Source organism: Cryptomeria japonica, chromosome 3 (genome assembly GCF_030272615.1).
Source record: "Cryptomeria japonica chromosome 3, Sugi_1.0, whole genome shotgun sequence".
Lineage (NCBI taxonomy): Eukaryota > Viridiplantae > Streptophyta > Pinopsida > Cupressales > Cupressaceae > Cryptomeria > Cryptomeria japonica.
In genome coordinates, this window is record NC_081407.1 from 220,089,484 (window position 1) to 220,115,351 (window position 25,868).

General features: G+C 35.4%; 1 protein-coding gene across 2 annotated transcripts; it reads right to left on the minus strand.

Annotated features, from left to right (window-relative positions):
- Window positions 1–495: 495 nt before the first annotated feature.
- On the minus strand, window positions 496–25,577 carry LOC131076026 (putative glucose-6-phosphate 1-epimerase). 2 transcript variants are annotated; one of them, XM_058013046.2, is made up of 8 exons: window positions 24,694–25,577; window positions 22,502–22,576; window positions 21,402–21,458; window positions 21,144–21,307; window positions 20,831–20,911; window positions 1,322–1,424; window positions 1,137–1,236; window positions 496–861 (listed from the first exon to the last, which is right to left on the minus strand). In XM_058013046.2, the coding sequence occupies exons 1-8, from the start codon at window positions 24,787–24,789 to the stop codon at window positions 650–652; spliced, it is 888 nt and encodes a 295-aa protein (XP_057869029.2). In that variant the 5' UTR covers window positions 24,790–25,577; the 3' UTR covers window positions 496–649. The 2 variants fall into 2 exon arrangements, with proteins under 2 accessions (XP_057869029.2, XP_057869027.2); XM_058013044.2 differs by having other exon boundaries at window positions 20,777–20,911; window positions 24,694–25,570.
- Window positions 25,578–25,868: the final 291 nt, after the last annotated feature.

Here is a 25,868-nt window from a genome sequence, read left to right on the forward strand (position 1 = left end):
ACTGTTTCAACTCTAATATAAAATGTCCATTCCCTTACTTAAAAAAAGAAGTCAAAATACTATCCAGTCCTATTTTTGACCAATAACAGTTACAGAATTTAATAGATATTACAGAAACCCATTGATTTGACGGGAGTAGATGCTAAAGTTTTCTTTCACCAATACAAACAGATACCGAACTCAAGCATCTATATATTTATAATCTAATTTTTATCTTCATGTAAATCATGGATTATACTCGACATAAATAGAGGATCAGCTATTAAAATGAAGTCAATCAAGTTGTTCTGAACAAAATGGCTAACCAAATCAAGTATGTAGCTCTCACCTAACCAATTTTCTGGTTTTTATTTAGAGACTGCAAAGACTAGGCAAATTCTGAGTAGCCCTATGAGGCAGCCACATGGAAATCTAGAAGTTCGTTATAAAGGAATAAATTTTAAACCAAGCCTACATTAGTTTTTCAATCTTGTTAAATTTGATAAGCACTACAAATTCTATAGAAAAAATTAATGCATTCATTAGATCTTGATATGTAACATGTTTTTTGAAGGTACTCACAACCAACTGAATGAATGGTCATTAATAATTTCGTACAGATAAAATTAATAGGACCATAGTGTGGTAGATCTTTTACTGTATGTTTCTCTCAACCTTCTAATACTCTCTGAGGATCTAATTGTCCACTGCAATAACTGGATGCTACTGCAGATAATTCAATGCGACCTTTCCATTCTTCGCCTGGCCTTAAAGTTATGGGCTTTTCTATGGCTGCACCATCAACGCACAACATGTGTTTGTATTCATCATCTCCAAAGTCCACTATGGCTTTAGCTTTCTTTTCCCAGGGATTCCAAACAACTGCAACATATCCCATACCCAACTAAATAAATTTTTTGTTGGAATACAGCAAATGTATTAAAACTTAAATCTTCTTCTGGTATTTACTGCTACAGAAAGAAAAGAGTCATCTAAACAGTGGCTTCCACTTTGAATATATGAACCTTTACTTTGCATTATGTGAATGAAGAATGAGGAAACTGTTCTATACTCAGCTTTTCTTGTAACATAAGAACTTTTAGAGGGAATATTCATGAGAGCCTAGGCAGGAAATAAAGTTTAAGCATACAGTTTACCTGCATCAGGAAGGCCGTCCTTCCTCAAAACAAATGTCCTCTTCTTCTCATGGTCAAGTATTGCAATTTTTGTTGGGGTGCTAAGATAAACTCTATCCACCTACATACCAGGAAGGTTTAAACCTCTTAGAACTTAAAGCTTATCACAGTAAATTATAATACGCAACTTCAACTATCATGCTTACCTCAGATTCAAATGTAATAGCGTCACTTTGTTCAGTGAAGCGTTCTTTGTCCTGCAAGTTGTCCAGATAATCCAATGTTTCCAAGCCTTCTATCCGTACTTCACTGTAAGATGACAAATTGAAAGCTGTATCTCTTAGAAGATGGAATATTGGTCTTGCCTATTTTGAAGGCGCTCTTTTTCTTGGTGCCAACATCAAACAAAGAGATAATAACCATAATTTCCAAATGCTTCAATAACACTATTTAGAACAAAATCCAAAAATTGTTAAAGCCTGTAACAGTAATACTAAGAATTGGACTATAAAATAGCTTTGTCAATTGCCAGGCATAAAATCCATCTTGCAAATGAGTGACAAAATTTGCATCAGTCTAAATGTCAGTGAGCATCCCTTGGAAACTTTTAAGGCAATCAAAATCCAAACTATTTTTGGACTCGTTGTTTTCCCTTAAAAAGGATACTAGCTCATCCAAAGTCACCATACTTAAAAGTTGCATAGATCTTTGTTTGTATTACTTTTCCTTTTGCTACACTAATTTGCTCCCAGGTTATTCATATCCAAAATAAAGAGACTATCAGATAAATATAGTAGTCCTTGTACAAATGATTTGCTGGATATTAGGTAGCATAAACCTTGAAAGCTATTGCTCATTCTCTGAAATAAATCTGAAAATTTGACACCAGAAAAGGCATGATGAAGATTTCCTGGCAGGGACTGGCATGCAAATTTAAATAATCGGTTATATCTTTTCATATTCTTCTGACAAATGATCTCGACCCTTTAAATGGTCGATGAACAGTAAATTTCATAGCATAGGGAATTTTGAATTTTCGTACCACCTTCCTAGATGACATACTGATTTTCTAAAGCAGCAATTAAGAACATAAAGATCACTTAAAAAAAGTGTAATATGTCCTATGAAAAGCCAAGTTGTCTGCAAAATTCTTCAGATGAAACTTAAATAAGGAAGCATTGGAGAGATTATGGAGCAACATCTCAAATTAGCTCAATGAAAAACTCTTTATAAAGACTGATGTTGTATGGAGTTTCTTGAAGTTTGATCCATTTTTATACAAAAGTAACTCATTTTTTTTCTAAAAATCATGAATATATTTCAATAGATATAATAAAGATATTACAAGGTTTGCCTAGACTAACAAACAATGAGCAAGTTTTTGATGCAATTCATGTATAAATTGGAGTAGTTCGGAATTAGCGACAAGGACAAATTTCCAATCAAAGCAGAATCCTACTGCATAATAAAGATATTCAACTTAAGATCCTTTCATGGGTGCACTCAAAATATTGAAGTATAACCTCAATAAGAAGAATTTAGATGGTTACTGTTATGAATTACAAAATACTCCTCCTTCCATCAAAGAAGGAACTTTATATGAGTCAAATTCAATGTTTAGAAAAGGTATTTTAGCCAAATTGAACTGATCTAGGTGATAGTTTAAGATAGAATACCCTTAAGACAATCGCCTTTCTTTAAGATTGTCACCTTGCTGGGATCATGGTTTTGTTACTGGTGCTCAAAATTTGAAAATGAATTCCCCCCCTTTTAAAAATATAAAATTTACTTTAGGTCATTTTCCCTATGTAAAGCACACTGAATTCCTTGAAAAGTGATCTAAAGGGACCCAAAAATCCTAGCGAAATCTAGGTGATCTAGATGGTAGGTGCCACATCCCTCATGGTCAAAGACTAGGAATAGGATAAAGTCATGAAACAAATTACAATGACTTTCAAAATAGGAGAAGAGAATGGGGAGACAAACTTACGGTGTAGGTATGGGCATGTTGGTAGAGAGAGAGGGCTAGGGCACCTGAACAAAAACAGTTTCCTACCACATCATTAAAGCAATATCGCATCCCCTTCCCCCATCCATGACCCTTTGTTGGAAGTACTGAGTATCGGTGCGGAGGAAGGAGGCAGTTTAAGAGGTTTTTGTGATCATTTTGGGGCAATTTTTATAATAGAAATGATGGAAAGGAAGGCCAAACGGCATGGAGAAAATGGAGGAATTTCATTAGACGCATTGTGGTAGGAATGAAGAAATAGAGAAAGGATGTGGGGGTTGCTGAAACTGCCTTGGTAGACTTGAATGCAAAGAAAATGTAGGGGCATGGAGAAGGCACTTCCATGTGGGACAAAATGCCTCAAAGCTAGGATATGCACACAATGAATTCATTGAAAAGGCTTTAATAAATTTCAAAGCAAATGTCATTGGAAAGTGTAAAGCCAAATTCCACAACTATTGCTAGCATCCTCCTTTCCTGTGCTACAACTAGAGCTTGCAAATAGATTATGGGCCTCCATCTTTATAGAAATCAATCACGTGTGGACATCCATCAAACCATAAAGGATAATAGAAATTCATTAAAAAAGGGAGGCATACAAAAAGTAGCCTATCAAATTTACCTCACTCTCACCATAAGCAATGTTGAGGGAACAACAAATATCCATCGTCAAGACAATGTCTCTATGACAGTCACCCATTGTCACTCCTTTTTTGGATGGGCAGTTCTATGGATATATTACCACCATGGTTCAACATCACAATTTCATCCACCAAGAACTTGCTCTTCACCAACTCCAAGAGCCAAAAACATCCATGTGTGTAAGAATCCAAGATTTTACAAGAACGATTACAGGAGATTGGGAAGTAAGTCTGTAAAGGTTGAGTAACTATTGGTGATGGATTTTTCAATGCCCACAAAACTCACAAAAGAAAATCAAACAAAGGAAAAAGGAGAGACAACACCACATTTCAATACCTAAATCAAAGTATCTTCAGCGCCATTCCTAGAGCTAAGCATTTTCATCTTTTACATAGCATTTGGCTCTAAATATCCACTTTTGCAACTATTACTATAAGGATTTTTTAGATTTATAGGCATGACCATGGTAAGATTAGTGAGCGATGCCTAAGTAAGATTTTGGACCACCTCCTTATAGTAAGACCATGTAATTGTCAACCTAATGTTGTTCTCATGCCTCAAATTGGTCCTCATGCTTAAATTTGGTTTCATGCTAGGTGTTGGATGTGAAACAATAGAAACTTTTCTCCCGCCCCTTGTTTAGCCAGAAAATTTGTGGAATGGTTTGATAGACATGGGTACACACTAACTCTCACTCATTTATCAAATCTGTAATATATTCTGCATATAGAAACACCACACGTGAATTGATATGTATAAATTAATATTAGTGTTTCAATCGATGTTGGAAGGCAATCAGGAAGTAGGATTTGAATCCTTGCAAAAGTAGTCTCTTGTATGTTTTGTCTCTAAAGTTTATATAGTATATAGTATACAGTTAAACATATCAAATTCTCGCCCAAATAAATGTGCATCAGCATAACATAATAAATGGTTATCTTCAATAGATGTTCATCTATAATCAAGCATTTTTACTTATGTGCTTTGTTGATTAATTTTAGATGCTTCACCTAGGGAACGAATTGAACCTTTAGTGGGATCATCAATCATACAAGCTGCCATCTGTTGGTGATTCATTGATTGTGTTGTTGATTACTAGATTTAGTGATTCATTGATGGTAGGGATTGACTACTAGCCTTTTTGTTTGGTTATGAATTTTGTATAATCAACTGCATGGTCCGTTCAAGTGAGTTTTGAGTATAAGCATTGACATGAAAATTTATCGTGGCAATATGAAGTCACATATACTATTAACCATTAAGGTCATAATTGATATAAATGACAATTACAAATATTATTTAAACCATGAATTAGACTAGTACAAGAATATGAAGTTGCACCATAAGGTAAATGAAATTAGAAGGTTACAAATATTAATATTACTAAAATCACTGAGTGTATACCTTCATATAATGATCTAAAAAATACATCATTCCCACTATCTTAAGTATGACTTTGGTATTGGGCTAGGGGCCTGGCTCAATTGGTGAGAGCTTCTTGTGGTAAAGCATGAGGTCACGAGGTTTGGCTCCCCCAAACCACGTGGTACTGAAGGGCGTGTTGTGCTAGCATCACTGGGCACGTTAAAAAGTTTACTTGATGCACTACAGTTTATAGGGGGGCTAGTAGATTCTTGTAGGCTAAAAAAAAGGTATGGCTCCAATATCAGTCATGGTTAAAAAAGTTTATAACTATTGTGTCACGTCTCTTGATGTTCAAAGGATCTTTATGAGGTCTTTTTGATACATGTTCAGTTCTATCCAAGACAATATAATATATTATTATGATACTTTATATCATTAAACCATGTTGTAGTGGGACCTCACTTGGAGCTTTGTCAAGGCCTTTGCATTGTCATGGCATCATGATAATAATTTTTGGTTGCTAGCACTCTGGGCTATGAGATGACTAGATTTATTTTATATTGACTATGCTATTATGCATAAATTTCGTGTAGGGAATTGATTTGGACAATATGCCCTTATAAGGGCTTATTTTATAAGGCGTGTTATTAGGACAAGTGATAGTTCAATACTTAGCTAATTATAAGATGGTTGATTATTGGGAATTTGGGACCATTGTATGTTACTAAGTAGAAGTAGTTTGGAGACCTTGAGACTAGTAATGGCCATCTTAGCACATTGAACTAATTCATTAGAGTAAGATCATATATGTTTTCATTATGTTCCATGAACATGGTCTTCCTTCATTAAGCCTATCTTTAATTTTCTTGGGGGTAACTATCTACCTAGGTTGGGAAACCTCGAGACATATACCTTGTCGATGTATATGAAAAAAATGGTTGTATCTAGTTTCTATATAGAATATCTTAGCTTGGGAAAATGCACATCATGTCCCAATAATTGAAATCCTAGGAGAACTACATGTGATTTCAATCATTTTTGGAAGTGGGTATGTAGGTAGTCCTTGGACATAAGTTGCCCTTGTGACACAAGTCCTTAGGGGAGGCTTTGGTTGGGATTGTTCCTAAACTTGTTTGGCCTTCCCTCTTTTGTATACTTCAATCTAATGTTGAATTTTGCTTTAGATAGCTATAAACGAGTTAAAGAAACTTCACAACTCATACCTAATAATGCTGTAAAATTAGGCTAATAGAATCTAATAGGGTGAATAATGGGTATTCTTATTGGCTACAAATGGTTTACTTGTATCCATGTGCCTAATTTTAAGTGTGAGCTTGGGATGATATTCTTTAGGATTTCTAGACATCTGTAGGCAAAAACTATAAGTATTACTAAATAAGGTTTGATATTTTGCCCTTGCATATATCTAATAAAGAGTGTATTTTTCAATAGTGTGATTTGGATAATGGAGTGGATTTGATTACTTTATAAGTTGGTATTTGCATATGTGAATGTGTTGAGTAGAGGCCAATTCATGTGGGTTCAATGTGATTCTTATGGTTTTGTAAAATTTGACTCCAGACTTATAACACTCTATGTATAGGTTCGTGAATCACTTGATTGTGATATACATATCTAGGTCCACTTGACCTATACTTGGTGAACCCTTATGATGTGTAGATTATGTGTACATGGTTATAAGACCCCTGACATGTCAGATACAAGAGCGTTAGTTGGCTATCACCATTATTGTGCAAGTGACTAATGCCTAGAGCTACTATCTTGAGGATTAGTTGGCTTTCATCAATAGCATGAAGGTGAAAATGGTTGGAGATATCTATTGTATCTTCAAGTCTAGTTGATTGTCACTAGTAACATGGAGGTAATCAATGCTAGGGGCTAACCAATTGTGAAGGGGTTAGTTAACATATCACCAAGGCGACATGGTGTTATGTCTAGTACTACCCCCTTATAAGTTGTACAAATTTGTCACCAATGGCTTAGGGGTGATAGATATTTGAATCCAACAATTGAATAGTTCTATAGACTATGGGAATTTTATTAATGGTCTTATATGATGTGTTTGTTGCACTTACTCATCATCCAGTGATGGTTGCAAATAGCATGGGATACTTTCCATCATCATAGCTAGTGTAGAGGATCGGGGAAGAGGATGGGACCCCCAATGTAGTATGGGATGCAATGGCATTCTTTTTCTAGTTAGGATGCACTAAAAGGGTAGCTGTTGGTGAACCAAGTAATGGGCTTGCATGTGATATTCACTCACTGTGTACTTGTAGAAATGGCCTCGAATATTGTGCACATTTGTCATACTTATGCTCTTGCCAATAATGACATCAAGTAGTATGGAATGCTTGATTGCAATCATAGATAGTGGCAAATTGGCAAAACGATAGGATCTGCAGTGTATTATGGGATGCATCGACATTTCTTTTCGAGCTGGGATGCACTAAATGGGTACGTGTTAATGAACCAAGCAAAGAGAAGATGCATGCAGTTCTGTTGCATCCATTTCCTATTTCTAGTTGATCGTGTTAGTGTTATTCACTCAATATGTACTTGTATAAATGGCCTTGGGTATTGTGCACATTTATCATACTTATGCCCTTGTTAATGATGACATCAAGTAGTATGTAATGCTTGGTTGTTATCATAGATGGCAAGGGATTGGGAAAAGGATGGGACCCATGGTTTGGTATAGGATGCACTAGCATTCCTTTTTTAGATGGCATCTACTTATAGGCTTATGTGATTGTGAACCAAGTAGTGGGATGGTGCATCTAGTAGATTGCATCCACGCCCATGTTACGAGTTGATTGTTATATGAACATGTGAATTTTTAGTTATTCACATTGTGCTTGTGATGGGTCCATGAGCAAATCATTATCTATAGATGTGACTATGCTTAAGCTAGTCACTATTGTAATTGTGATGTGTGTACGAGTTAGTCACTATTGTACTTGTATCTATGATGTATGTACGAGCTAATCACTATTGTATTTGTGATGTATGTATGAGCTAGTCATATTGTGTAAAGTGAAGTATGCTTAATCCAATCATTATGTGAACTAGAGATTTTCAAATGATATTGACCCCAATATGGTTTTGCAAGAATTTACACTAAAGATTAGTATGGAACCAACACTTGACGACAATTTGTCATCATTCTATTGTAACTAAACTAAATTAAGATCTTACGCTTAATGAATAGTCATGAGTTAGAAGTAAAATCAGCTACAATACCCCAAGTTTCAGGGACGAGGGGGAGTGTTACATGGATGGGGACAAGAGGGTGCCATTTTTTAGGGAACAGTAGGGGGACGACTATTAAAAAAATAGGGAAAATTTAAAAATTATAGAGAATTTCAAATATTCATATGATAGATAGCATTGATAAGGCAATCATCATATACATCATAGAACCTTAAACACATAATATTGGAGTTCACTTAATATTTTTATTTCATAGAAAGTGACAAACAAATGAAGATTTAACAAAATTTAATTGCATTCGTTGACAAAACACATGACATATTATATAAAAATTACATCAAAATGCCCAAAGGCTGCAAGTTTCAACTAGAAAATGACAAATATATAGAAATATTAATATGCAGTTGTCCCTAATCAGCCTCCCCTGACATTGCATCAAAATTAGAGTTTGAGTCACTTGGTTTTCCTTCAATTGTGCTCTTCTTCCTTCAACCGTGCTCTTCTTCCTTCAACTGTTCACAATTTTTATATTGACACAAATAAGTTTTTTTCTTTTGTTTTGAATGTTTTATTGTTATTTTTAGGTTGATTTTTTTTGCAAAGGGGTTTTTAGGTTCAAGTTTTTTGTGAAGGGGCATGGGGGCCCTTGTAGGCTCCCCCACCCCTTTAATTTTTATTATGACTTTTATTATTTTATACAGGCGTCAGGTCTTATTTTTCTATTGTTTCTCCTCACAACTCACCTTTCTCCTCCTATTTTTCCAAATGAACGAAATGAAGTTCACTTTTAGGCTCGAAGCATAATATCAACCAAAAAAATCAATTCAAAACATATTAGAAGTTGTGCTTTTTTTTAACTTAAAGTTACATGCCGTTGGCCGAGTTTGGGAGTCGAGACTCGCCAAACTCGGCGATTTTGGGCAATTTTTTGACCCAAACTCGTCCAAGTCCAAGTCCGAGCCCACTAGACTCGGCAAGCATGACTCGACTTGGAAATCACCCAAACTCGGTGATTTTGGGTGATTCCCATTTCTCTGGGACTTTGAAATATAACTTGTCGAGTGTCAGTCAAATGTGTGATAACGGGTACCATGTTATTTTTAATGCTCAAGGATTTGAAATCAGATAGGTTGAATCATGAAAGTTAGTGGCTGAAGGGAAAAGGATTGATAGCAATGTTTATGATCTCAGAGAAGTTAAAGGTAAAAAATGTTTGTTGAGTCTAAATGATGAAAGTTGGCCATGGCTTAGGAGATTAGGTATGTAAATTTTGATAATCTTGTCAAAATTCATTCTATGAATTTCGTAAGACACATGCCTAAGATTGTTAAGCCTAAAAAATATTATTTGTAAGGAATGCCAACAAGGAAAGTAAACAAGAAACGTTTCAAAATTAAAGAGTATTCAAGTTCAAAACCTTTACAGTTAGTTCATACTAATCTCTGTGGTCCCACTCGTACTAATGGTTTAAGAAATGAAAAATATTTTATGCTATTTGTGGATGATATCTCCAAAATGACTTGGGTAACTTTTAGGAAGGAAAAGTCGGAGGCATTTTTTAATTTTTTAGAGCTATGGTTGAAAAAGAAAGTGGTTTGGAACTTAAATGTCTTAGATCAAATAAAGGTGGTGAGTTTATCAATAACAAGTTAGATTAATATTGTGAAAAACATGGTATGAAAAGGCATTTTTCTATAGCAAGAACACAAAATGGTGTGGTTGAAAGAAGGAATTGAACAATCAAGGAAATGGAAAGAACACTTCTTCATGAAGCCAAAAAATCTGACAAGTTTTGAGTGGAAGCAATTCATATGGAAGTATATACGCTTAACAGAGTACAGTTGAGGCCCAACAATAAAAAAACTCCCTATGAATTATGGTATGACAAACTTGCTTTTGTTAAGTTTTTGGAAGTAGATGTTTTATTAAAAGGGATGGAGATAGTTTGGGCAGCTTTGATCCTAGATGTGACAAGGCTATATTTCTTGGTTATTCCACTTATAGCAAAGCTTTCAAGTGTTATAACAATAGGTTGAAAAGGGTTATTGAAAGTGCTAATGTAAAAGTTGATGAAGCTGTGCATGAAGATAGCTCTAAACAACCTATGGTTGAAAGGGAATCTGAAAATATTGCTAAAGATTCTGAGAATAATGCCTCTAAACATGATGTTGTTGAAACACGTTCTAAAAGTGGTGGCAAAGTGACTCTTGAAAATGATAACGAAAAGTCTCCATCAAAATTTGTGAAGAAGAATCACCCTGAGTAGTAGATCATTAGTCACAAAGATGATGGAGTTCAAACACGGAGAAGAGTTGCTAAACAACATAATGAAGAGGTATATCTATATTTAGTATCTGAACTTGAACCTAAGTCTCATAATGATGCTGGTAAAGATGAAAATTGGATTAATGCAATGAAAGAGGAGTTAAGCCAAATAGAGAAAAACAAAACATGGGAATTAGTTCCTAGGCCTATTGATAAGAATGTAATTAGTGCTAAGTGGGTGTTTAGAAACAAACTGAATGAGGATGGTAAAATTGTTAGAAATAAGGCTAGACTTGTGTGCAAAGGGTATGCACAAATTCAGGGAATTGACTTTGACGGAACATTTGCTCCCGTAACCCAATTAGAAGCTATTCAAATGTTTTTGGCATTTTTCAATTCATAAAAAATTTAAAGTTTGGCAAATGGTTGTTAAATCTGCATTTCTAAATGGAAATCTGGAAGAGGAGGTGTATATGGAGCAACCAGTTGGTTTTCAGTGTCTAGGAAAGGAAGATTATGTTTGCAGGTTGAAGAAAGCCTTGTATGGTCTCAAACAAGCTCCTAGTATGGTCTCAAACAAGCTCCTAGGGCTTGGTACTTCAGACTTGATCAACATCTTCTTTTGCAAGGGTTTAGTAGAGGTAATGCAGGTAGCAACCTATATTTCAAGTCAATTGATGATCATGTGTTTGTGGTAGTTCTTTATGTTGATGACATTGTTTTTTGTGGTAATGACAACATTTGCAAAGATTTTGCTACTCAAATGCAAACAAATTTTGAAATGTCTATGATTGCCGAGCTTTCAATTTTTATTGGCTTGCAAGTGTCTCAGTTGGATGCATGTATATTCTTATCTCAGACTAAATATACCAAAGAGATGCTTAAGAAATTTTAAATGAAGGATTGCAAACCTATAAGTACACCAATGATCGCTGATAATAAGTTTAGTAAAAATGATGACTCACCAAATACAAATCAGACAGAGCATAGGTCTATGATTGGCAATTTATTGTATTTTACTGCATCAAGACCTGACATTATGCAAGCTGTATGTATGGTTGCTCGTTTTCAGTTTGCTCCAAAAGTTTCTCATGTCAACGCAGTAAAAGAATCTTTAGGAATCTAAAGGGCACAGTGAACTATGGTTTATGGTATCCAAGGACTACTGATTTCACTCTAACATCTTATACAGATGCAAACTGGGCAGGTTGTGTCAATGATTGACGAAGCACTAGTGGTCGTGCTTTCTTTCTAGGAAATAAGTTGGTTTCTTGGCTAAGCAAGAAACAAGAGTCAGTGACTTTGTCTACTGCTGAGGCTGAGTATGTTGCTGCAATTTCCTGTTGTACATAGGTTTTGTGGATGCGATGAACTCTCAAGGATCGGAAGGTGATCTATGATAAACCTATTTCCATCTTTTGTGATAATTCTAGTGCAATCAATATGCACTAAACATCTATAAAGTATCATCTTTTGCAAGAAAGAGTTGCAGATCATGTGTTCCAACTTGTTCCTACTCAGCATCAATTGGCAGATATATTTACCAAGCCCCTTCCTGAAGAAACTTTTGAAGTCCTTTGTCAACAACTTGGGGTTGTGGCCTCTCTGACCTAATTCTGCTCACCTACCAGCATCTTCTTAGGGGGACAGTTTTTTGTTCACATTTGTTGTCCCTGTCCTTTGTCATTGATGTCAAAGGGGGAGAAATTGCAAACATTTTTAGTGTTTTTCAATGTTGTTTATATCAAATTGCAGATGCTTTTCAGCTTTAGTGTCCAAGATGATGCTTTGTTGATATGTTTCATGTTGAGACATGGACCAGCTAGGACTCGAACCTAGGACCTTTCATACGCTGCTGGAGTGCTCTACCACTGAGCTACTGGCTCCTCTTGGACCAGTCCATCGTCGGTCCGAGTGTGGCTTATTTTCAACACCAACACCCCCCCTTAAGCCACACCTCTCGTGTGCTTGGGGCTCCTAGCCTGGACCTGGCTTTGATACCATGTTGAGACATGGACCAGCTAGGACTCGAACCTAGGACCTTCCATACGCTGCTGGAGTGCTCTACCACTGAGCTACTGGCCCCTCTTGGATCAGTCCATCGTCGATCCAGGTGTGGCTTATTTCCAACACCAACAATGTTCCAGATAATAGTGCTTCCAAATGATTCTGATTTGTTTGAATAGGTGGTTGAATGCTGAAGTTATTGAACAGGTGGCTGAATGTCGAAGTTATTGACATCAATGTTGTCATTGACGTCATTGTTAGAATATTTGTCGTTGATGTTAGGCATTCTGATGAAATACAGAAGTTATTTTTGATTGCTCTCTGAATAAAACTGCTCCTGATGAAGAACAAAAGCATAACTGTTAATATGATAAACAAACAGATTTATTTATATTGATATTGACAACCAAACACATACAGATCGGATTGATACATACAGACATTTTACAAGTTTGATCTTGTCACTGGTACGATCTGCAAATTAATATTCAAGATTGATTATGTCTTGAACGACAGAAGATGTTTGTTGATTGTTTCAGATTGATGATACGTCTCAAGATATCATCATCACTATAGTTCTTGTAGGTAGGTTTTGTTGCTTTTCATACACTTCTTATGTAAAGAGGCATTGGTTATGAATCAGTTTATGTGATTAGTTGATTCGATTGGAACTAACAACTACCAACTATTTTCAGTTTTGAACCTAATTGACCATACATTAGTTGCAACTTCTTAAGGCAGTTGAACCTAATTAACCATACATCAAGGAAGATAAGAAGATATTATTTAAGAATGCAAAGGAATCAATGAAAAGGATGTGTTGGGAGAGCAATGATTGTATGCAACTGTTGATTATAAAAAATCATTTTATGAAAGTTCAATGAAAGCTTTTGAGTATGCTTTATGAATGAGGAATCCAGTCTATGAAGAAGTTGATTAAAAGATTTTGAAAAGCTGAGAGAGGAGTTTGTGTGATTAAGAAACATTCTTTTTGGCTGCAATATTTATGAAAGTTAATGTGAAGAAGTCTGAACTGGTATGAAGATAAGAATTGCAGTGGCTTGGGTGAATTGTTGTGATCAGGTATAATAGTTATTTTCATTTTAAAGTATATTCTGAATTTGTGTAGAAAGGGTTTGAAGGGTGCTAATAACAGATATGTCTAGATGCATGTCTGCAAGTGTTTAATGATTTGGCAGTAAGATGAATCAGTTTTTGTTTGCACATTCTTGGTATCATTGATAGCATTCAGTTTTCAGATAGTTTCTTGCAGACTTTTCTTATCAAAAGAAATAATACTACACAAAATAGTTGAAGGTTGACAATATTCAGATTGTAGTAACATGCTCTCATATATTCCTGATATTGTTAAGCGTAAAAATGTTGAGGCTAAAAGTAAAAACAGTTGTAAGTTGTAAATGTGATTGGTGTTGGGTTGGTGCTCAGATTGTTGAGTGGGTTCTCATATTTGAAAGAGTTGGTGCTCTTAGAATAGGGGTTTGGTGACTCCTTAGGGTTGGTGCTCTTAAACATTGTAATTGAATTATTCGTGAGGTTGGATTAGGACAGTAGATCCTAGCAGCGTTTCTCACCATGGTTTTCTCATCCTGGGTTTCCACATAAAATCTTGTGCATTGTTTCTTGTGTGGTTGCATCTTTTTTGGATTTAGTTACGATTACTTTCAGATTTCAGTTTGAAGTTTGACAAGTTTTATTAAAAGTTAAATTTGATTAAGGATCAAAAGTTTGTATCTACTACTAATTCCCTCTCCCCCCTCCGTCCCTCTCAATAGTAGAATTGTGTTCTACACCTAAATCCCAAATGTTTAGAGAGGAACAAAAAGATGCAGATGGAGAAAAAGCTAGGAATAAATGCAGAGAAAAATGCATGATTGTTACCCTAACCCATAAAGGCAGATACGAAGATACGAGTCCCCCTAACCAAGTGTCATCCTTTGTGTTGTTGGGTGTCCATGTAGAATAACAATAGGAAACAAAAATAATATGTGGGCATGTAACAACATAATGGAGAGTTATAAAGGAAGAGAATCGTAAGAACAGTCAATCAAATCCTCAATAGAGGTTTTTTACAATTGAGCTAACAAAGAGACAAAGGCAGAAAATATCCTCTTGTAAAACAGAAAAGAGATAGACAGAAGCATATAAAAGTTGAGGAATCTAAAGAAAACACATGAAAGTTAGGGCAAAATAATAGAACAATTTCAAAGGCATTGGAAACTACAAGGATCCTACCATTTGATTGGGACAAGATATGAAAAAATGCTAAGGAGTATTTTTTTCTAGTAGACTCCTATTTGACTATTAAGATACTTGACTTTGTTGGGACATTGCAGGATGAGACACTCAAGTGGTATATGAAAGTTAGTCCTAGCCACAATTTATCTTGCACGAAGCTAGAAATCTTATTCAAGAATGGCACCAATATTTAGAGTTATCCTCAAAATAGGCACCAACATTCAGAGTTATCCTCAATGTGTAAGTATGATAAAATAATTAGTTCAAAAGGAGGAAGAACTAATAAATTCATATGGTAAGTGGTTTAAGGTGATGGTAAGCAAGCTAGAGGATCTGCTACAATGAAAATAGAGGATACAATGGTTAGTTTCAAGACTACTACCATAATGGAGGGTGTTAATGGATGAAAGGGAGTTTAAGACTTTTGAAGGTGTTGGAATTTGAAAGAAACTTTCAAATAGAATAGAAATATTTTGTAATAGTTATAACAAAAAGAAAAAAGCTAAGCTGCTGGTATGGGTAGAGGAATGGGTACAAATACGGGATACGAGTATGCCGGTATGGCATTTTTTTTCCCTTGAGTATGGTATGTTTGGGTATGTGTGTGTGTGTGTGTATACAAAACATTTAAAAATGTAAATAAATATATAGAATTCTAACACTAAATACAATTGATAGTATGATACTTCATCATTGATCAATGCCAAATGCTAAAGTGGTAGTGATAAAGATAAATATGAAATGCCAATTGATAGTTAAATATTTAATATTTATTGGGGTTCATCCCATAGTGTGTTGGTTATGTGGTGTTATTGTTGTTGTGCCCACCAAGGTTCAAACCCCCTCTGGGCCATTGTGATCACAGGTTGTGCCTTCACATTGATAAATGGGAATGAGGTTCCCCCTTTGTGATTTCATTGGTTCATAGCTCCTGATCAAAAGCAATTCATGTGGTATCAGAGGGCATTTTGTGCCAGCATCACCAGTCACATTATGATTAAAAATTTACCCAGAATTTTAAAAATATATATTTATTATTTATCTTTATCAATTGGCATTTAGTAGTGGTAATTATAGTTGTCTAAGTTATTCATTTTGGTCTCCACTCCTAGACTCCCTCATTGTAATCAAATTTCTTATATGACAAGAGAACCCAATAACTAGTGGGGGTTTGGGAGTGGAGGCCCTAATGTGTTTGAGGGGCAGCAATGATAAGCTACACAAGGTGTTAGATGTGAGAAAAATCCAATAATAGAGGGGTTCGGGCACTATGCCCCTGAATTGTTTTTTAGAGAAAATGCAAAAAGAGAGAGTGAAGATAGTAAACGGTCTTTGTATTGGGTGAAATGATGTTTTTAGGGGCATTTTAGTGTTTTTGGATGCAAAAAAAAGTCAAAAAATGTCTTTTTTGTTACTTTGTGATACTCAGTGCCTTTGTGTACGCCTAGGTATGCTCAAGTACACTCGATATGTACCTTGGGCATACACAAACACTCGAGTATGTACCCTAGCTGTACCCAGGTTCACCCCCAAGCGTACCTAGGTGTACCCCTAGGCAAACCCATACCCAAACATACCTGGTATATCTGCAAGCAGTCTTAAGGGTGTGCCCAGTAACTTAGGAAAAAAGAAAGCAAAAGGTGAAGAAGAAAGAGATGGAAGGAATGTAGGAAAGAAAAATGGGAGGAAATAAGATGAAAGAGAATTGTATAGTAGAGTTAGGAAGATAAAATCAAAGTAAATAAAACCTCATTACTACACAAGAAAAAAAGTTTCATATGTTGAAAAGACATAATGAAATCAAAATAAAAATAGGCGGGTGGATGGTGGGATCTAACAATAGAGGAATTGGATAACTTGGCATGACATAGAATACACTAAGTTAGATCAATTGACAATAGGTGAATAGAAAATTTAAGACATTGAATATGGCATTTGAAACAAAGAGATGGAAAACAATAGTAAAGCAAATGGTGAAATGGATAGATAGAAATGGGAAAAGGGAAATAAATGAGTTAAACATCAATAATTGATAAAAGTCATTAAGTGAAAAACTTTAGAAATTACACAATGAGTAAATGGGTGAAAAAGTTATTAGAGGCAATGGAAAAGTAAGAATCACAATATAAAAATTACTCGAGCTCATTGTAAAGAGACGGAAATAGAATTTTCATTTGAGGTAGATGAAGTAGGGTGCACTAAGGGTTTTTGTGCAAGGGCTTGAGCTAAGAACCAAGCACAAAAAGGAAGGTGGAGATCTCATAGATCATATCAACTTCTAAGATCAAGACACTAAGGTTTAAGAAGTGGAATTTGAATTCTTATAATTTATTTAACCTATGAAAGTGTTCTTGATAATCCCACACCACATGATGTATTATGAATACTTGTAGATGCATATCTACTAGTGTGAGAGGAATAAGGCTCTAATGGAAGAAAATATACCATCTTTAATGGAGAATTGAGAAAATATAAAAAAGAGAATATTGAATCCTAATGCCATGGGTATTCCATGGATGCAATTGGATATATGCTTAGGATTCTCTTACCTAGCCATGTAAGACCAAGAAAAAGTGGTTCCCGGCAAGGCACATAAATATATCATGTACCTTGCTCTAATCCATAAAAAAGGGTAGCAATGCTACACATTTCTCAACACCAAGGGATACTAAAACACAAACCCTACAAGAACTCTCAATACACTATTTCTCCACCCCAATTAGACACTATAATAGCCTAACAGTTATCATTGCAGTTAAATACATGAAAGGAAGTTATTAACAAAAGTATAAGAAGCACAAACATGATCAAAACACAAGATACACTTGGAGACACCCTCTAAAGGGAAGAAATCTCCAATAGTTAGCATGGGCTCCTTATACCACTTGTTCAAGTTCAATACAATTGATTATAATACCCACCAAGTGGAACATGAGCTCCAATAATGTTACAACATATTCTAAACCATTTTCAATATGCCTCCTACCATAAAAACCCTAATCCAATTCTTACAACAATTAAAAAAAGGAAGCTATTAAGGCTAAAGCATTAATGAGCAACTCTGTAACAACCTCTATAGGATGCATATGCCTCCACTTTAACCTTCAACACAAAGAATGAATGATGTCATAAAAAAGTTTGAAATGCCAAAAAGTCTACACATTCCATGTAAAGAGACAAGTTCAATTCTACTATGGTCATGGAAAATTCATCACTATTAAGACAAATTCACCGTGGTTGAGATATATTTACTACCTCTATAAATCAATGATTTCACCATGCTAGGTTTTCTATTTCATTTGGACACCTACACTTTAGTTCCAAGTCACTCCTACAATACTTTGGATAGATATTGCAAACACAAATCTGACCAAAATACAAAACCCTTGAAAATGAAACCTCTTGAACTCACATTTTCCATGGTTTCTTGGCATCTTCTCAATTATGTGACATTGCGACCCCAATGGTCCAACATCTTGATCAAAATTTACGAATCATGATCAACCCCACAGAATCACAATAGAGGCAATCGCATGAATAACCTGTCTAGTGAACACCGACATAGTCATGAACGAATGGAGAAAGAATAAATATGTCATGGTGAAGGGAATGATGGGCCTCAAAATATTATGGGTATCAATTGTTTCCTCTCCATTGCAAAAATTAAAGATGATAGGATTAGATTTGCCACTAGTACAATAACATGGAAAATAGAAAAGATTCAACCAACATTTGGAATATTAAGATGGTATATGATGTGATAGTGCACATAAAACCCTACAATTTGATCCAATCAAAACTAGAGCAAATGATGGAAACTTTTTGAGAAATTTAAATAGGAAACATAATTTCTGCCATGGCTTGGTGCACTTACTGCCAGCCACATATTTCACAAAAACATTTCCAAGTGTATACTAAAATATATAGTGGATGAAGATCAAATTCATTGGCCACATACTTCACAAAAACAATTCCAAGTGTATCCTAAAATATGTAGTGGATGAAGATCAAATCCATTGGCTACCACGTAACAAACTACCTCAATGTTGTAGTGGTAACAAAGAATTTTGGATATGGTGAAAGGTAGTTATATAGTATCAAACATCACAATGTGTGTGTTCAAATGCTCATATTTGTTTGGAGTTGAAATGGATGATATATACATCCATGCCAATGTGTTACAAAAGGCAATGATCCTTTCCTTACCTTGAGGTTAGCAATGATATAGTTAGGGTCACAATCGAAGCAATAAAGAAGATGGCTATTAAACTTGCGGGCAAACCTATGCCATAATGGTAAGATGTAGAAATTATACTAGCTAAGCAAAGTATGTAGAGCTGGATGATGGGCTAGAAGAGGAGAGGATAAGAGGGGAAGTAGAATGCAATGAGGCAAAGCAAAAATCTACAACAATCCTCTCTACTAGGGAAATACAAGACACAATTACCACACAATTCAAGCATTCCACTAGGATCTAGTGTCTATGGGAATCCTCTATGCACTCCATAACAATGCGATTCAAAGGGACCCCAAAAGGAAGTGGAGGCTAAGGGAACCCTCATATCAAGTTCTTAGTGTTTTCTTAGCAAATTGGTTAAATTGAACTTATGTTACTTCAGCCTATGGGTCTTAGAGGAGTTGTAGTATGATTAGGGAAGCGTGAGAGAAGTTGTAGCCTATGTGGTGTCTGGACATTGCTGGTTGTACAAGATAAGTCCATGAAGGCCTCTTAAGGCAGTAAACTATTGTAATAGGCTAATAGCTCATATGATAGTTGATTGAGGAGGAGATCACTCACCGTTTCGGAATTTTCTCCCATTTGGGTTTCTCCACGTCGATTGCTGTTGTTTTCTTTATGTACATGTGTTTTCTGTGATATCTAATTTGGTTATACAAGCTTCCTTTCCTATTATTTTCACTGGACAACACTGGAATATAGCAACTTTTTCTTTTTCTTGATATTTTGCACAAGGAACAGCAACTTAATCAATCAATATAGATTCAGGTTGATAGGAGTCATGCTGATGTGTTATGTAGTGGACTATCCACACTAATTATGAATCATTTGATCAGATGTAATGACTGAACTTTCCATGGGTAAACTTGTCCCTGTGAAAAATTCAAGAATGGGCAAATTCATAGGTGATAGTTTCAGTCCTTGCCAAATGTATCATTTTATTAAAGTCATCCCTACAAGAACCACCGTAATATCTTGTGGGGTCCAATTAATCTTTCGTGTCACTCTTGATTGGTTTCTATGCCTTTCTTATCAATGTGCTGTATTATCTCTCTTTTCTCCATGGTGTTAGATTTTGATGTGTAGTGCCAATTTCGCATGCAAGGAATTGATCTTTGTGCTGTACATATGATGAAATATTTTTATAGATTGCAACTCATCCATTTTTCATCAGTCTATCCTTCCCAACGGTCTAACATTTCCAAAACCAACTAGACTCAATCTCATCTTAGACTATAAGTCAATAACTGAGTATGATTAGAACTATTTTTCGTTTCACAATTTCATTCAGATAGTTTTAAAGACAACTGAGAAGGAAGGAAACACTATCTTATTTAATGATCTTGATATGAAGCACCAAGGACACAGTTTTGTAAAAAAGAATCGACAACATATTTGTATGGTCTTAGAGAAGAGTTATGCCTCCCGTGCCAGGAAGAGTTCACAAATTACTAAGTTAGGTTTGAAATGATATCTATAGCAAATATAAGAAAGATAAAATATTTTCCTTTAGTTATTAAACAAGCAAAATTTCTAAACCAACATAAGAGCTAATCTAAGTTACATGAAATACAGAAAACAGATATGTGATTTAAAGAGAAAGAATTGAACTCGTCATACAAACTCAGCATTCTTTGTTATGCATACCTAATATCAGACACACAAAAATAAGTGTGATAAGCAAAAGAGAAAGTAAAGGACTTGCTGTCTATATTCCTGATACGTGATATCAATGTAAGATCCCCGCCAGGAGCAAGTGCAACTCTAAGACGTAATTCGAAACTGCAATGGCACAGTTAAAGAACATCAATTAGCCTTGGAAAAGCCCTCTGCAAAATTCAACCACAAAAGCTACAAGTATTTGTTCTTTGCAACTAGATGCTTTTAAGTAAACAAATTCTTAAAAAAAAAAGACACACAAAGAACACAAATTATTGACTACAATTCCTCTCCTGAAGTTTCATATGCACTTCAACACACAGACATCTATATCAAGCTTTGTTGAAATGGTTACCAGTATGGCCAACTCTTCAAATCATCGTCATTAGATTTGAGAATCAGATCCACAATAGCCTTGTTGTGGTAATCATTGGCAGGAAGAGGTGGAGGATTATTATCAATGGTCCAAAATTTATTCCTTGCAAAACCATGTTGTTCTAGTGATCCAGAGTTTCCAAACTGCAAGTATGCAGTCAAATTTGAGATGACAGGAAATAGTTCCTAAGATAATTAGATCAAAATGCTAATAAAAAACTACAAATTGACAAGGCACCTGAGGAAAGCAAATTGGAATCCCTCCTCTTATCGCTTTTGGTGGCTTGAATAGGGCCTGCAGAAATCAAGTTAAAAAAATTGTCCAATCATACTGATTTAACAGGTTCAGTTCAGTGCTTTGCATTCTTCATAAGGAAAGACAATGGATTTGCATGCTTGAAACTGTCTGCAATCTTTAAGAGAGGGCGGGCTCTTAAAATAATTACTATGGATCAAGCTGGTGATGGCTGAGATAGCAAATATTAACAGTCAAACAATAGCCTGGATTAGTGATATCAGCTTTCCACAATCCATAATGCTTCTTGTTGCTGTTTCTGATTTTGATTGTGTGTTTCTGCATCAATGTATCTGTTATTGCATCAACATTTCAAATCACACTTTGTGATCCATCATGAGGATGTGAGGGAGCTCAAGGAGTAGAAAAATACATTTTTGCAGACCGTGAATGGCTAAAAAGAGAGATGGGAAGGAGGGGGAGATGTTGCACATGGAAGAAAAACACATACACAATTGAAACAAGAAACAGCAACAAAAAGCCTAGATGTTACTAGACAATCATAATTAATGATATTCCTCCTGAATTGTACAAGGACCATTAACAATTTATCACACTAGAGAAGACATTCTTGCTAAAAATTAGTGGAACCTTGAAAAGATTCAGTACTAGTATAAACAGGCTTAGCAGAAACAAGTAGCTTTTATAAAATGGAAATGGATACTTATTGATATAAAACATGCTTAGTCTTTTTCATTTCTATCAAAAAATTCCAAAATGGATATATGGAATCATGGTCTCAAAAACGCATATCATATTTTAAGGATAAAACATGCATCGTGTATTTACTTAATTGGGGCAAACAGTTCTCAGCAGAACTTAATGGATAAAAGAAATGAAGAGGTAAATATGACAACTAAGGTCCAATAGTATGCCTTGTTCAGTAAATTCCTACTGTAATGTTGTCGACAAATTCAAAGATTCTTAAAGGAACTCATTCAATAGATTTCCACCTTCAATACAGATTATTCTGATAAATGATTTCATTGGATAGAGGAAAACACTATTAATCTATTCTTCACAAAAATACTGAAATTGTGTACCTTACTACTCATAAACAATAATTCCTCCTGTCGTTCATTCTTCCAGGAAGTCACCTGACCTCCAAACAAGTATACCTGCATGCTTTGAGACAAACACATTGAGAAAGACATTGGAGAATATTCCAAACTAACTCAAACTCTTATGCAGAAAAATATTGCATACCAATTAAACCTTAGAAAAATCAAAGAAAGCGATCTTCAGAGTATACTTAAATTCATTGAATATCATGTGAGTAGGGTGATAACTGATATGCTGCTTCATTCCGTCTAGGCTAATGCAAGTTTATTAGCAACTTTAGGCACATTAGGCAATAACAGAAAAGTGAAAAAGTTAAATGTAAATAACGTTATATTTGTAGGGAACTAGATCAAGAAACAACACTTTATATTTAACTGCCACGGAGAAAGCTTCAGAAGAGCCGAAAGATTACCCTAGCAGAAGAAAGAGAAGGCACTCTAACATGACTTCCAAAATCAAAGAGAAGCATGAATGACATGTGCCTTAAAGAAACAGAAATTTATCTTCACTTCAATCTGTATCGTGCAAACGAGGAATATAATTACAAACACTAACTTCATAACCAGACAAATTTATGATGAGGATCATTTCCTTGGATACAAGTTTCTACATTATATCGTAAAGTGGATGGGTGCTAAAGCCCAAGCTTCTATCCATATAAAATCGACGCTAAGTATCATTTGTGACAACTGTGATTTTCAATTTTATTAAATTAAAGTTTGTAGCTTGGGCATAGAGGGCAGATTAGCCTGAAAACCACACTTCTGCCAAGTTAGGCTTTGAGTATGGGATGTCATAGCGACAGCCCAAGTACAGGAAATTGGGGATTTATTGTCTAGACGCAAGAGAAGGCTATAAATACTTCTCAAGTCATCCAATTCATCATCGGAAAAGTGTGGGTTTCTGTGTTTTAAATTTTGTGGGTATATATTCAACTAATGTGAGTGACCTGTGAAATTTTCTGGTGTTTCATAATTTTTGAAACTATTGACGGCCATAGGTTTTCTAACCATAACTAAAACTTTATTAGTGCATATATTTTCTTCCCTGCTGATACCATAGATGTCATTAGGTACGCTTATGGTTGATCTCCTTTAATTTATTTCTAGAAATGCTTGGTTTTCAACGTTGAAAACTTGAACAGAACAAAGCAAAAAAATATACAAAAAAGTATGTGAATTTGTCTAGGTTTTCTGTATAGAGCAGAAGTCGTATAATATCAAAGGGAAAGGTCTGCTAGAATGGTTGAGTATATAGCAACTGTAAGTTGAGGCCATGAGTTAGTGTAGTGTTATGTCATAAAATAGACCAGGCACTTGGTTTGCCCTCAAGGGTTTTACACCCACTGGGGTACATCTTATTTAAGAGCCATCTATCTATTCTTCCCCCTTATAAGATTGTCGAATGCTTTACCAATCAGTAGAAAGAACAATTAAAATGACATCTTTAGGGACCATTGTACATGACATTTCTATGGGCTACCACTAGATTTTACATTATTTCATGGCATTTCAAATAAGCTACAGAAACTACAGCTAACTTTTGAGTATCCTGTACAACTTACAAAACTTTGCCCTGAAGCACCATTCTTTTTGAGCAGTAGCACACGCACGGTGATTGAGTGATTTGAGTAAAGTTACATCTCTATACATTTTTTCCTTATTCTAAAATATTTTTTTCCCTCATGGAGTCTAGTCAGGATCAGACTATCCCCTTGACCAGGATATGATGCAAAACCAAAGGCTTCATGATGCTGAAAATAGACCCATTATAAATCAATGGAGTTGAATAAAAGATCAGGGAAAATAAAGACATACAGTTTTGAAGTTTCTTTAAGCAACATGTACCGGGTGCTACCCTATTCATTATCATGACCACATGGATGACAAAGCAGCTAAAGAAACTTCAGTCTGTCCTTGCAAATATAACAGGACCTAAATATGCTGTTTGGAGTTCACTTGGTAAAAGATGTAAGGCGGAGGCAAACAAGGATATTTCTTCTATCTTTTCTATTTTTTCATTTTCTAAAAACCTCATTTGATGTTAAGATACTATTTACATTACAGACAAGCATCAAATTGTCAATACAAATACTTAGGTAGATGGAAGACGATATAGCAGTATAAAAGCGATACAAAACTGTATTGATGGTCTAATAAGAGTATAAGACTACCCTCGCAGAAGCTCCACGAGGCTCCCTCAATAATACGTGGTCTAGTCCATAGCTATCTTTCATCATCTCTACTGTAGCTTTCTGATCTGAATCCATGTCAGTATACTCTCAAGAGCCAAAAATTGTTCCGCTTCTAGATGTAAGAAGAGGACTGAAGTTCAAAAGCTCATAGAGCTTTGAGGAGTTGTAAAGCTGAGGGGATGCTAAGAGATCATACGCCTGATATGGGCAATGTACATGTAATCTCTTGACCTGGAATGTATAAAGGAGATTTGCTCGTTGTGGGGGATTCAGCTGACATATATATACTTGTATGGCAGAGGAGATTTGATTTCTTGCTGTCATTTGACAATGCAAAAGGAGGGAGTTTGAAAGGCGGCAGGTGAAAGAATTTCTTAGCTTTCTTGAGATTTGAATCACTGGGATGGGTAGCTGTACTTTTTTTGTCTAAATCACAGATCTCACAGGGGAATTGGTTATTTTTTCACAGGTAGCTTGGACTTGGGCCTCTGCAGCCCTTTTCTAGGAAGGTGTATTGACAGTGATCTGAACGGCCCAAGTTGACAACTGGAAGCCTTGACGACAACTTATATAGCCTTTAGGATTTAAATAGCTGTCAGTAGAATTCGTAAGAGAATTGCCTAAAGTGGCTAAATTTGTTGTCAATTCATAAGCAGCCTCACATTTGTTTAGAACCGTTAAAAAAGTCTCATTGACGTTCTTAAAACCTTCTAGATCATTGTATAGCATTCCTATCATCCAAGTTCTTGGAGCCTGAGCAAGTGGAGTTTCCTGCCTTGTGATCCACAAATCTTGGAGATGGTTTACGTCCACTCGTGTGGAAGTTGCCCAGAAGAAATTGTGTACTGATTAACAATAGATATCAAAGCTCAAATCACTAAGCTAATACATAGCATAATATAGAGTTGACACAAAAGAGCTGTAGTAATGCTATGTTTTGTGCTTCAATTGTATAGGTAAATCTTGAATTCTACTTCCAAAAATTGTAACCTTTCTTCACTTACTTAATGTAAGGTAAGTTTTGATTTTAAAATATATAATTTGATGATAAAACCTATTTTGGACAAACACAAGTTTACTATTTTTATAAAGCAAGCTGTAGTCCATCATTCAAACACACAGTAAGACTCTCATGCTTGCCATTCCCAGTTGGG

Coding starts and splice junctions, on each gene's coding strand:
- LOC131076026 (XM_058013044.2), bottom strand. CDS start 24,789: ATGGATTCAGATCAGAAAGCTACAGTAGAGATGATGAAAGATAGCTAT. Junction 21,459..22,501: donor TATTGTTTATGAGTAGTAAG/GTACACAATTTC, acceptor TGATTTCTGCAG/GCCCTATTCAAGCCACCAAA. Junction 1,237..1,321: donor CTATTACATTTGAATCTGAG/GTAAGCATGATA, acceptor CCTGGTATGTAG/GTGGATAGAGTTTATCTTAG.